The following is a 13,557-nucleotide window of genomic DNA, read 5'->3' as shown; positions in this document are numbered from 1 at the left end:
GCAAACACTGAACCCCAGGTGCCCACACAATGTCACTCAACCAGGCCGCTCTGTTTAATGTTTAATCAGTGGCAACAAATTGGCACCCTAAGTCCAGCGCTACTGGAGGGCCTTTTTCAAAGGGGCTTTTTCAAGGCGTCATTATGAGCTTTGGCATTATTATTTTTTTTAACTCTAGCAACACGTTGGACGCAACGTGTGTTGAAGTTCGTTAGAAATCCACGGCCCCTTAGTCTTGGTTGCATATCTCACAAAGTACTCATTGCCTATCGTGAAGCACTTGTCGACATAAATGGTAGATCCAATTATGGTGCTTTGCAAAGAGCTACTGAGTAATTGAAATTACATGAAATTTCAAGCCGTCAGAAAATGATCTATCTCCACACATCCATGACTCTCGAGGTCGTTATTGTGTAGAAATGAAATAGGTATTGTGACAGGGCGCACCTCATGCTTCACAATGGCCCTAGCAACAAAGCTTGTGCAACAAAGGACTTATCATGTCTTGACAATACATCAGATACACAAAGAAAGTTGCAATCATGGGTCATTTCTTCACACGTTTTCACACATCTGAATAAGTGGTGAAGTGTTTAAGGCCTCAAAGGGAAACACACATCACAATGATGACCAGTAGGACGCCGCCTTACAGATGGTGCTAGTTGCTAACCTGTGCAACGACGTAAGGTAGAGTAATCAGATTTGGAACTACAGCTAAATTCAGTGATATATATAGTGACACAATATAAAACTATTTTGAATATACATACATAATATACATTTTTTAATTTTTTTATTCAAATTCAGACACCATGGTTCTGATGTCACCAGATTGAAAACCGTCTCTATACCTATTTGAGAAGAAATCATCAATATGTTTTGAGATCAAAGAAAAAATAACAATGAAAAAAAAACAGAACAGAAAATAGATGAGATTGTCCGTCAGTTCACAGAGTATCTGAAGAGGTCTGAAAGAGCTGGAGATGGGCGAATGCAGGGGAGTCATGTGATCATGTGATCCTGTTTCCTGTTTCCTGTCTGGTGCCCCAGCGATGCCGCCTGAGCAGAAACATTAGCCTCTGGAGTGTCTCCACCTTAACATTGTCATGGACACATATCACCTGAAGACTTAACATGGTCATGGACAAATATCACCTGAACACTTGGCCACTCAGTACTTGGCCTGCACTTGTACATGTCTTCTAACGAGTGATATATTCATTAATTCATTCATCCATTCATTCATTAGTTCATTCATTCATTAATGAGTTCATTCCATCATTCACTCATTAATTATCACTCTTCTCTGTTGTATTGTTTACTGGTTGATTTTAATGCCAGGACAATTTACTCTATGTAAGATGTTATGATGTGGGTGTGTGTGTGCTGTGGAGAGTGTCTCACTACATGACAGCTGATAAAAACCCTTTCTAGCCCCACTGGTGTTTCAGTATGACAGGTTCATCACAACACTCCATTTCAGCCTCTGCACCTTGGCTTCCCCCCGCAGCTGGGAGTTTTTGAGTGTGAATGAGACATTGTCTAATCTTCTCCCTCCGTTAATACTGTCCTAAATATGGATGAGCCATCACAACGCTTTTTAAAATGGCTTCTGAAAATAACTTATTTCCTATTAAGAATTGAACAGTAGGGGGGGGAGTGAGGGGTGTCATTTGTGCCGTTTCAGCGAGGACTGATGCTTCCATTTGGCCATAATTAAATCAAACACACTGACACTTTTCATAAACCGCCCTTTCTGAAATTATATAAATAAATAAATTAAAAGGGAGACGCTATCATGGTAGCATACAGATCCAACACTACCACTTCACAGCTAAAGAAGCGCTGAGCATCTCAAGTGTACTCGTAAATGATGAATGCACCCCAACCTAAGCTAACACCCACTGCCTCGGGATAAATAAATAACATAGCATGACATCGCCATGGAGACAGACAAGCGTACATGCGATGCACCCGGTCCAATTCCAATCCCATTCACTCTTTAAATTACTCCCTGTACACGCATGGCGGTGATGGATCATTTTCCGCGAATGTCCAACTCATCTGGATTGGTGTGCGACTCCGGCAGCCGGGGCGAGACGGGCGGCGGATATTAATGCACTTGGGGGCGGCTTTGATGTCCCGGGCTGTGGGAGGATGGCGTTCTGGCTGTGATGTTGGCGTACCGGATGTGTGTGTGTGTGTGTGTGTGTGTGTGTGTCCAGGATCAAAAACACAAAGTGAGGTCTAGAGGGCCTCTGAAGAGATGATTGCTCGGCACAGCGGCACGGAGGGGAAAAGCGCGGCAGCAGATCCTCTTTTTCCGCTCTGATCATGAGGTTTTGCTCCGGATTTAGCCGGTTTCAGGCCCCTTCACGGACAGAATGTGGAGATCAAATTGAGCTGTAGCCCTGGTGGGAAATCTTACAGGAGCGAGCGAACGAGCGAGCGAGAGGCAGAAGAGCACAAAGAGGAGATGGAAAGGCAGCATGGAATCCCATCAGATGGGCGGCATGAGAGCCTGGAATCTGAAAGTTAGTAGTGTCAATACTGGAATCTGAAAGTTAGTAGTGTCAATCTGAAAGTTAGTAGTGTCAATCTGAAAGTTAGTAGTGTCAATTCTGCAATCTGAAAGTTAGTAGTGTCAATACTGCAATCTGAAAGTTAGTAGTGTCAATTCTTTTTGGTTCTCTAGGTTTAGGCGGAGCAGACACCAAGGAATCATGGGATTTCCTCCTGACTGTTCATCAGTGGCGAAGGGTGAGACTGAGAACAGCCACACAGCCACACAGCCAGGCCTCTATGTGGATGTCTGGGGTGATAACCCTGACCCCTGACCCCTGAACCCTGACTCCAACATCAAAGGGCCAGGGCCAGGCTCATTGGTATGGCAGAGCACACACTCAACATCGGTGGCGGTGGTCAGTCACACTGTCAGGAAACACTTCATGCACCAGGATCCCTCAGGCATCTCCGGCCCCAGCATCCTGCTCCATCCAAGGAGCTACGCCCTAACGCTCAAACCAGCATCTCCCCCTTTCACCTCCCCATCCTGGGGTGTTCCACTACTACTGGGGCTGAGAACGCCTCCGACGGCCTCAATCCGAGCCGTCCCACTTCTGACTCCATATGTAGCGAAGGGAGAGAACAGTCACCCCGGCCAGCCTTGATCCCGGGTCTACAGGGTACCACATTTTATAAAATGTGTGTGATAATGTGTGATATATAATACAATTACTGCAGACACGCAATGCTAAAACAGGCCTGATGGATTAGAGTTAGCGTTAGCAGGCGGTTACTGTCCCACGGGTGGGATACTGATGCTAGCGCTACGACTGCTGTCCCACGGGTGGGATACTGATGCTAGCGCTACGACTGCTGTCCCACGGGTGTGTGTGTGTGTGTGTGTATGTGTGTGTGTGTGTGTGTGTGTGTGTGTGTGTGTGTGTGTGTGTGTGTGCGTGTGCGTGTGTGTGACGGAGTGCCATCACTACAGATGAGTATGTGCTCTGACTGCCATACCATCAAGCCTGGCCCTCTGTCTTGGTTCCATATTTCACAAAGTACTCATTGCCTCATCGTGAATCACGTGTCATCATAAATGTTACAACTAGCTCTTTCCAATGATGGTACTTGTTAGTCTGTGCAAAGAAGAAGCAATTGAAATGACGTCACATTTCAGCCGTCAGAACTACCCACTACTAGCACTTCAACCGTCAGTGTGATGCTTCAAGTGTTTCCCCTTTCTTGACTGCACAGTTGATATGCTCAGTTTGGTGTCACAGCACCACAACACCACACAGTACTTCAGATCCATGCAGAGAAGGATGAGCAACCTTCAGAGCAACAAGCCTGGACCCTGACCAAGACCCCAGAGAGCCAGGCCCGTCGCTATGGCAGCCATTGCACACTCGCAACCATAGTGACGGTATTTGGTCACAATGTCAATGCGTCCTTGAACCCTAAACTGCTCTGGAGGGGCACTGTGTGCAGACATTAGACATCAAGTCTGACCTGCTTTAAATGCTCTAGATTTAGGGAAACCATCTCATAAATAGGGTCCATTTCAACAGCATATATTCTTCTGACTGACTGCCTCCCCACACAGACTCACCGGAGTGGAGAACCATATTTCATGCTGGACTACCCCACAGTGAGACAGCCATCAAAGCAGAAGTTTACTATTTCTGATAAACGGTGATGATCGGATCGGTGCCAGGCCACGGCTTGTGTGAGAGAGCCGCCCGCCATCATGGGGTTGGCCTCACTAAACTTGTCTTAAAGCTCCCTGGGGCAGCATACAGATGATGTCATCATAACACACTGGCAAGCCAAACTAATTCCTGGACGTGGGAATGAGGACTTGCTGTGGGTGACTCAGCTGTTCCCTCAGGTCTGACAGCCATCCTGCAGCTCTAAATGAGGCTGTGGGTGACTCAGCTGATATTTATTTATTTATTTTGTTTATTTATACACCAGTCATTAATATCAGGACAGTGGGCACAGAGCACTGCTACCGTAAACAGTCCAGTAACTCATGCCAGAGACACGCCTTGATATATAATACAATTACTGCAGACACCCAACGCTAAAACAGGCCTGATGGATTAGAGTTAGCGTTAGCAGGCTGTTGCTGTCTGATGCTAGCGCTACGACTGCTGTCCCACGGGTGGGATACGGATGCTAGCGCTACGACTGCTGTCCCACGGGTGGGATACTGATGCTAGCGCTACGACTGAGTTCTCTTCTGGGTTCATGATGTTCGATGCATTAGCGATGTTTCCAGTTCCAGGCAGAAAGTAGTTCAGGTTCAGAAGTTAAGAGTCCTCAGCTAAAAGTGTACCTACTTGCAGTGTTGTGCATGAACGCGTTCAAAAGAACGCGTTCATTGAACACGTTAATTTCTATGAGAACGATGAACTGAACGCAACTTCATGACAAATAATGAATTTGAACGGTGAACACGTTCATATTATCTGAGGTCTAGCTAAAACATTACGGAATGTTTTCCTTCTAGCCTACTGAGGAAAGACGCTGTCTAAATCGAATGCTTGTACCATGTCGTTGCTCAGTACCTGTCGTTAAATTGCCCAGACAGACCATGTTTCGGTAAATGACCATATTTGGTAATTGCGTTGGTCATGTGACTCCACTTCTCACGGTGCAATGTTTTGATATCGCTTCACAGCATATTTAGATGGAGTAGCAGTTAACTTCGGGCATATTTTCACATAATTGAACGTTGCACTTTGTTGAAGTTGTGTGCGTCCATGTACACGTGAGTCTGACTTTGTAGCCTACCTTGTCATTATGTGTTTGTTGTAGTTTAGCTTTCTCATAATTGTTACGAGCACTGTCACTTAATTAATCTAGCATGATGCACTGTTCGTGAACTCGCTTAGCATAAGCTGCTAATGTACAAATACGAGTGTTACAGGGTTTACCTATGATAACTTTTGAGCGGTCTTTCATTTAGTGTACATGCCCTTGTTGATCTGAGATTAAGCCAGTAGCATGGCATTGCTGAAGAGGTTAAATTATTACCTTTAGTTCCCTGTATAATTCATTATTTAAATGGTAGGCTACTACAGGGCTGTGTATTAATGTATATTTTCTGTTTGTACTTTACTTTCACACACACACACACACACACACATACAAACATACACCCACCTACAATTTATCCCATTCATTGTTGTTAATGCAATACAAAGAGTGAAGAATCAAACTGAAGTCTCCATTCTTTTCCATTTTAATCGGATGACCCTCAGTGATGATTACACATTTCCCGAACCCCCTCTATAACAGTACCCGTATAATTTCTGCGATACCTAAACCAACTAACTCGACTTCGCCCTACATTACCCATGAATCATCGCACACACATGTATACCAAACAAGCAACGTATTCCAAGGCAACAGCTCTTGGTGTCAATATAAAAATGGCAAGTGAAAGCGAAAACAGAGACGCAGACTCAGCGAGTAGGCCTACATCCGATCCACCTTATTATTATGTGCGGGATTTTTACACACTGTCTGATAAAGTTTCCGACAGTAAAAATGTACTCATACTCATACTTCACTGTATAGAGTGGATGAGAGGGGGGGCCTACTCATACTCCACTGTATAGAGTGGATGAGAGGGGGGGGGGTGCTACTCCTTCTCCACTGTATAGAGTGGATGAGAGGGGGGGGGGGGGGCTACTCCTTCTCCACTGTATAGAGTGGATGAGGGGGGGGGGGGGGGTGCTACTCCTTCTCCACTGTATAGAGTGGATGAGAACGCAGAACTGGACAAGAGAGCGAGAGAGTAAAGGAAGAAAGGAGAGGTGGAGAAAGAGAGGAGGAGAGGTGAGTATCCGGGTGGTCGTGACGAGAAAGCCAAGGTCTTCACTTCATCATCATCATGATGGTGTGTCAGAGCGAGTGTGTGCTCGGCCTCATCCACACACCCCAACCATGAGCCCATCTGCTCCTGATAAAGCCCAACAAAGCCCTAATTTAAATAAATGTGCCCACCTTCCCTCCCCTCTGCTTTCAAATGCCTCGCTTGGCTCATCAGCACGAGAGATACAGGAGGCAGCGGATGAGGTAGGTGTCTGTGTGTGTGTGAGTGTGTGTGTGTGTGTGTGTGTGTGTGTGTGTGTGTGTGTGTGTGTGAGTGTGTGTGTGTGTGTGTGTGTGTGTGTGTGTGTGTGTGTGTGTGTGTGTGTGTGTGTGTGTCTGTCTGTGTGTGTGTGCCTTGCGTGTTGGCAGGGAGAAGGAAGGAGAAAACAGAGAAGCTAACACATAAAAGAAAAAAAAGAAAAAACACACTGAGACTAAAGCTAAATGACACCCGTAGGTGTTCCTCCCCGGCTTGAAAAATCAACAAAGGGAGGCGCGTTTACACTCTTACTTTCTCTTTTTGTCTTCTTTCTCTTTCGGTGTGTGTGTGTGTGTGTGAATCTGATTGTGAATGTGACTCCGGAGCTCCAGACACTCAGCCAAATGCAGTGCACTTGGCTCATTGTCGCTACGCTAACGTTAGCGCCTCTCCAAACAAAAGCACCTGTGCCTTTGTGTAATTGTCCCTTGCTTTTGTGAGATCCATTAGCGCGCTGTCTCCGGCCAAACCCCCGCTACACTAATGCACAGGGAGAGAAAAAGAGAGATGCTGACCCCGGAAAGAGAACCGAATGAAAGAGGCCAATAAAGGCGGATTTTAGCCCATTCCACTTTTCAGCAGCCAGGTGTGGAGATAGAGAATGTCAGTAGGAGACAATGCTGCCAGTGGACAAAGCACAGGCACGGAAAAGGACTGCAATATGTGTGTGTGTGTGTGTGTGTGTGTGTGTGTGTGTCTGTGTCTGTGTCTGTGTGTGTGTGTGTTTGTGTGCGTGCGTGCGTGCTGGCATGCGTGTTTGTGTGTGTGTGTGTGTGTGTGTGCGTGCTGGCATGCGTGTGTGTGTGTGTGTGTGTGTGTCTGCGTACGTGCTTGCGTGCGTGTGTGTGTGTGTGCCTGTGCCTGTGCCTGTGCCTGTGTGTGTATGTGTATCGGTAAGTGGGTGGTATTAATTTCATACTGCAGTGGTTTGGCTTTGACAGACTTGAAAGTAGAAAAGGGACTCAGTATAGACTCCTCATTATGGATACCTGATACAGTCTCTTCACTAACTTATTACTTTAAGGCAGTTTGTGACAGTGCCACATTTCATCTCATTATCTCATTAAACACATTGTTGAAAATCTTTTTTATATTTTTACTCTGTGGCACTTCACAACTTCAGACTACTACACATAACTTGATGCGGACCTAATATCATATCCAGGTATTTTTACACAACATATATACCGGTACTTTGTGTATAAACTGGGCTAAATTGTAAGTCTTGGTTTTAACACTCTAGACACCAGTAACATTCTAGAACATTGCTACTGATTTGTGGACATTTTTAAAAAAAACTAAGGAAACATTACAATACTCAATTAATTGTAATAATTAATTAAGAATATCTAAGACAAAAAAATCGACAATTACAAGTTTACTTATGAGTTAACTCGTCAACTAAAAGATAAGAATCAATTATTTTTAATGATATGACATTAATTGACTATCGTAGTGATATACCACGTATAGGTTCTGACTTCACATTGTTTTCTTTTGTAAATAATAGACCTATTTTAAGCATTTACATTTCATGAATAATTTGATTAAGAATCTGTTCTTGGGAAAATAGACATATATTTGCAGAAGTGTCAGAAGCAAGCCCAATGTGCAAATCACAAGAGAACAAAGAAAGGCTCACAGTTCCACCAAGTGATATACCATGAGAAAGCTATGTAATCATAACCCTGTGTGATTATAACGTGCCATCAAACACCCATTGACACCTTCATTCACCTAACCGCCGACAATATTTGCATTAGGCAAAGCACTGGAAAACTGTATCCAAAGATACAAATTGTTGGCAAATGGTTCACAGACGTGGCTGGACTCATTATACTGTTAGCTGGCTAGCTAAACAAGCTCTGTTGAACACTTAAAGCAGCAATAAGTAGTTCTGTTCCAAAACTAGCAAGCTAACTACCTAAAAGACATGCAAAAACCTTGCAAACACCACCAACAGCCCATTCGGCACTGATAGGGGCTTGCCATCACACTAACTGGTGTCTTCTGGCAGGTTAGCTGGCTATGAAAGCTTTTCATTTATCTTTTATTTTAATTTTTGGTATTAATCTTTGCTCTTTTGCACATTTTCGGTTAATACTTTGTTTCTACTTATATATATTGTTGTTTTATGTCCTATGCACCAACCACACCAAGTCAATTTTCCAATAGTGTCTACTTACTTTATTGACAAGAGTCTGAGGTAGTCTTTATGTGTATGAATATAACCAATAACGTTTACAACTCTTACGTTCATGGAAACATCTTGACTGTCTGCAGCCGTTACAGTGAAATAGCAAACTGCCGTCGCTGCCCACTATGGGGTCTAGACAACATCAAACTATACCGGCATAAGCGGGATTGTCTCATCCTATACAGTGGGGAAAATAAGTATTTGAAGTTTGGCCACTTGCAAAAGAAATGTGTGATCTATAATTGTAATGGTAGGTGTATTTTAACAGTGAGAAATAGAATATCAACAAACAAATCCAGAAAACTGCATCTTATAACATTTATGACTTTATTTGTATTTGTTGCAGAAAATAAGTATTTGAACCCCCAAGCAAACAGCAATAATTCTGGCTCCCAATGACCAGTTATGTGCCCAAGAAGCACACAGATTAGTCCTCATTGGGCCTAGCAAGGTACACCTGATCTCAACTGGTGACGTGTATAAAAGAAACCTGTCCAAAGAATCATACTTCACACCTTCAAGAGTTGACCAAGGACGTCAGATATAAGATTGTAGGCTGGAATGGGCTACAAAACCATCGGCAAGCAGCTTGGTGAGAAGCAGACAACTATTGGTGCGATTATTCGTAAATGGAAGCAACACCAAACAACTGTCCATCGCTCTAGGTCTGGGGCTCCATGCAAGATATCCCCTCGTGCAGTATCGATGATCATCCGAAAGGTGCAGAATAACCCCAGAACTACACAGGGGGAGCTTGTGAATGATCTCAAGGCAGCTGGGACCACAGTCACCAAGAAAACCATTGGCAACACACTACGCCGTAATGGTTTGAAGTACTGCAGCACTCGCAAGGTCCCCCTGCTCAAGGAAGCACATGTACAGGGCCGTCTGAAGTTTGCCAATGAACACTTGAATGATTCTAAGGAGGATTGGGAGACAGGATGTGGTCAGATGAGACCAAAATCAAGCTCTTTGGCATCAACTCGACTTGCCGCGTTGGAGGGGGAAGAATGCTGAATATGACACCATCCCCACCGTCAAGCATGGAGGTGGAAACATTATGCTTTGGGGCTGTTTCTCTGCCAAGGGTACAGGACGACTCCACTGCATCGAGGGGACTATGGATAGGGCCATGTAATGTGGAATATTGGGCTTGAACCTCATTCCCTCATTCCCTCCCATTGAAAACGCAACCTTAAGGATTTGGAGAGGATCTGCAAAGAGGAGTGGACCAAAATCCCTCCTGAGATGTGTGTAAACCTGGTGACCAACTACAAGAAAAGTCTGACGTCTGTGCTTGCCAACAAGGGTTATTCCACCAAGTACTAAGTCATGTTTTGCTAGGGGTTCAAATACTTATTTTCTGCATCAAATGCAAATACAGTCATAAATGTAAATGCAGTTTTCTGGATTTTTTTGTTGATATTCTGTTTCTCACTGTTAAAATACACCTACTATTACAATTATAGATCACAAATTTCTTTGCAAGTGGCCAAACTTGGGAAATCGGCAGGGGTTCAAATACTTATTTTCCCCACATCTCGTTTGAGAATGTATCCTATACCTTAAGGTCGATACACCGCCCAGCCTAAATGTATAATTCATAATTATTCATATTTAATGCTGACCCTGGAAAAGAAAGAGGGGAATAACAATAGGAATATAACAAATAATGATCATGAATAATAATGAATCAATAATAACTGCATTTCATTGCCTTTGTACCTGTACTCTGCACAATGACAAAGTTGAATCTAATTAATCTAATCTTATCTAACAATCATTCTGAATTATAATCATATTTAACTAGGTGTGGGTGTCCTTATTTCAGACATAATCCCTTCCTATCTCCTCCTGAGTTACGAAGCAGCAGCCTGTTCAGTATGTATGGCATGACAGCTGATGGGAGTGGGATTATGTTTGTGTGATATTGTCTTTCAAAGCCACCATGCAGTGACTCGAGACAAAGTCCTTGTCAGCGTCAGCATGCCTGGTCAAAAGGTTCTGATTCTAGTTCTTATTCTGATTCTGATTCTAGTTCTGGTGCTGGTCAAAGGTTCTGATTCTGATTCTAGTTCTGGTTCTGAATGTAGTTCTGGTTCTGATTCTGATTCTAGTTCTGGTGCTGGTCATCTGCATCCTATCTAAGTTAGACAAACACAGAGAGACAACTTAAAGGTCTGGACGGGGGGTCTGTCCCAAATGACCAGTGTCTGGAGGAGGTAAATCACTCGTTCTACAAACACAAGACATCACGTCACGTCACGTCACGCCGTGCCCGGTCTGGAATCACAACAGGGACAGATCTGTTTCAGCTGAACAGGGGGATGCCAGAGTTTGGACAACAATTTTGTCAAAAGCTTGCCTATTTTACAATACATTTAATATACCTTCCATTCACTATTCCAATTCAATTCAATTCTCAGTCTTATTTACAATGAATCTCAATGAGTCTTCTTTGTTTACGTCTGTTGTTCATTTCAAGTGTATAAATGTTCAGACAGTTTGTTCCAAAGCTGATCAGGAGCCATCAGTGTGTCCCCAGATCCCCCCCCCCTGCTGATCTGGGCATCTTGCCAACGGCAGCAATTCTAGCAGATCACACAGTGCACACAACGTCTCTTTGATTTACAAGTCATGCTTCAAGCTTTCACGACGACTGTGTTCTCGAAGAGCTCCCGCTACACTCTACATCTGAAATGCCCATGGGCTGTTGTCCTTCAACATGAACACAACACCATTGCACTCGCTCATAGAGAGGAAGGGCTGCCACTGTCATCCCATACCATAAACCCCCTACAGCACTTACTGAGTAGTACTATGTGTGGGACATTGTTATGATATAGCAAAGATACATGCAACTGTACCCATCGTAAAAGATACATTCATACAACATACGTGTAACTGTAATGGCACTAATATACTACAAGTACTAGTACTATTATACTAGTGGTGCAAGTGGAGTGGTACACTGACATGTGTCACATTAACAAATGCGTTCCCTAGTGTTTGACTCTATTATGAGACAGTGCTTCCTTATGCACTGGTAGAATTAAGAATTAATTCATTAAAGTAGCTTGGATTGCTTTAACTTTTAAAGCACTGAGAGTAAAATTAATGACCTCCGTCAAGCCAACACGGATTGCCTATGCCAGGTCAACAAAGCTGTTAAAACTTGAATTAAACCCAGAGTTTTCATGTTGTCAGTGCACATACTATACTATCTGGGCTCTCACACTGGAGTTCAAGTAGGCGGAAGAATTGGGTGCTGAGAAGCCAAACATCCTTAAACATCCTCCAGAGGCTTTTGCATGAATGCTAACTGGATTGGCTAATGAGAGGATCAACTAATTAGCACAAGCCTGGAATTAGAGGGGAAATGACATGACTAGGATTGCTCAGCTCCGTGGTCAGAGCAGGTTTAGCACATTGGAGTGGCTGGATTGTCAAAACATCCCTGCACAATATAAACAGGGAGGGAGGCCAGTTGTTCATCATCATTTCTCTGGGAAGCGCTAAGTCTAATTGAGTGTGCCCTTTTCACAGAAAAGAAATGAAACAAATCACACTCTGGACTTCTAACGCACAAAATAACACAGTTAGTTGCTTAGTGATGGGGTAAGTCATTGGGGTCTCTGTACTTATTGTCACAGAACTTAATGCCCAACCCAGAAGCCTGCCCGCGCTGTGCCGTCGCACAGAGATGGCATCACAGCCGGTGCACACTGATGACATCACTTACCATAGTCGCTGTCATAGAAGATGATGAACTTCTGCCAGCGGAGCTCGGTGACGAGCGTGAGCATGACGTCGTTGAGGCGCACGGGCGGGCGGGCGGCGAGGGTGTAGCGCTGCCCGTCGGAGGAGGGGTTGAACTGGCAGGCGGTGCGCGGCGAGCCGTCCGCCTCCCGCTGCACGTACAGGTGCGGGATGTGCATGGCGTCCGTCAGAGACTGGAGCGCACTCGCAGACGCACAGCCCGTGGAGGTCACCAGAGCCAGGATTCCCTGGGTCATCAGCTCACAGGCTGCACCGAGAGAGAGAGAGAGAAAGAAGGGAGAGAGAGAGAGAGAGAGAGAGACAGAGACAGAGAGAGAGAAGGAGGGAGAAGGAGGGAGAAGAGGGGGGCAGAGAGGAGAGAGAAACATGAGTTTGTAATCTTTGAAAAAAAGTCAACCTCTGTTAAGGTTGTTTATTTTCATTCAATCTGGAAAAAAGAGTAAAAAGACAAACAAAAAAAAGAGTCCAAGACATGAATGAACAGGCACAAGAGCATAAATAGAAATAGATCATAGAGCAAGAATAGAAATGCTCACAGAAGTACGAGTCTCAGAACTACAAATCAACTGGAAGTATCTCACAGATGGACATGGACTCTCAGAGCACAGAGAGGCAGGGGAGGGGAGGAGGTGATGGAGCAAGAGAGTGAGAAACCTGCAGCAAGATGGAAGGAATTACAGAGAGAGAACGAGAGAGACTAAAAGGAGCGAGAGAAAAAAAAGAGAGAGCATAAGAGGAGGGGAGAGTGTGTGTGTGTGTGTGTGTGTGTGTGTGTGTGTGTGTGTGTGTGTGTGTGTGTGTGTGTGTGAGTGTGTGTGTGTGTGGGCTGACGGAGCAGGGACATTAGTTGAGGTCAGTAGCCTGTCGTTCACACCGAGTTGGCCATCTAACAACAGCGACACCCTATCACCCTGCCACCAGAGAGCCTGGGGCC

At 44.5% G+C, this 13,557-nt stretch overlaps 1 protein-coding gene across 1 annotated transcript in view; it reads right to left on the bottom strand.

The window, feature by feature from the left end:
• The window catches only part of grid1b (glutamate receptor, ionotropic, delta 1b), a 195,373-nt gene extending 182,507 nt beyond the window's left edge, over nucleotides 1–12,866 (bottom strand). Inside the window, exon 1 of the mRNA XM_012837730.3 lies at nucleotides 12,586–12,866. Within this exon, the coding sequence (XP_012693184.2) occupies nucleotides 12,586–12,859 (274 nt within the window). The 5' untranslated portion in view covers nucleotides 12,860–12,866. The remainder of the gene's footprint in view (nucleotides 1–12,585) is intronic.
• Nucleotides 12,867–13,557: the final 691 nt, after the last annotated feature.

The sequence above is a fragment of the Clupea harengus genome, chromosome 1 (assembly GCF_900700415.2).
Source record: "Clupea harengus chromosome 1, Ch_v2.0.2, whole genome shotgun sequence".
NCBI lineage: Eukaryota > Metazoa > Chordata > Actinopteri > Clupeiformes > Clupeidae > Clupea > Clupea harengus.
This window is presented reverse-complemented; position numbering and strand designations above follow the sequence as displayed.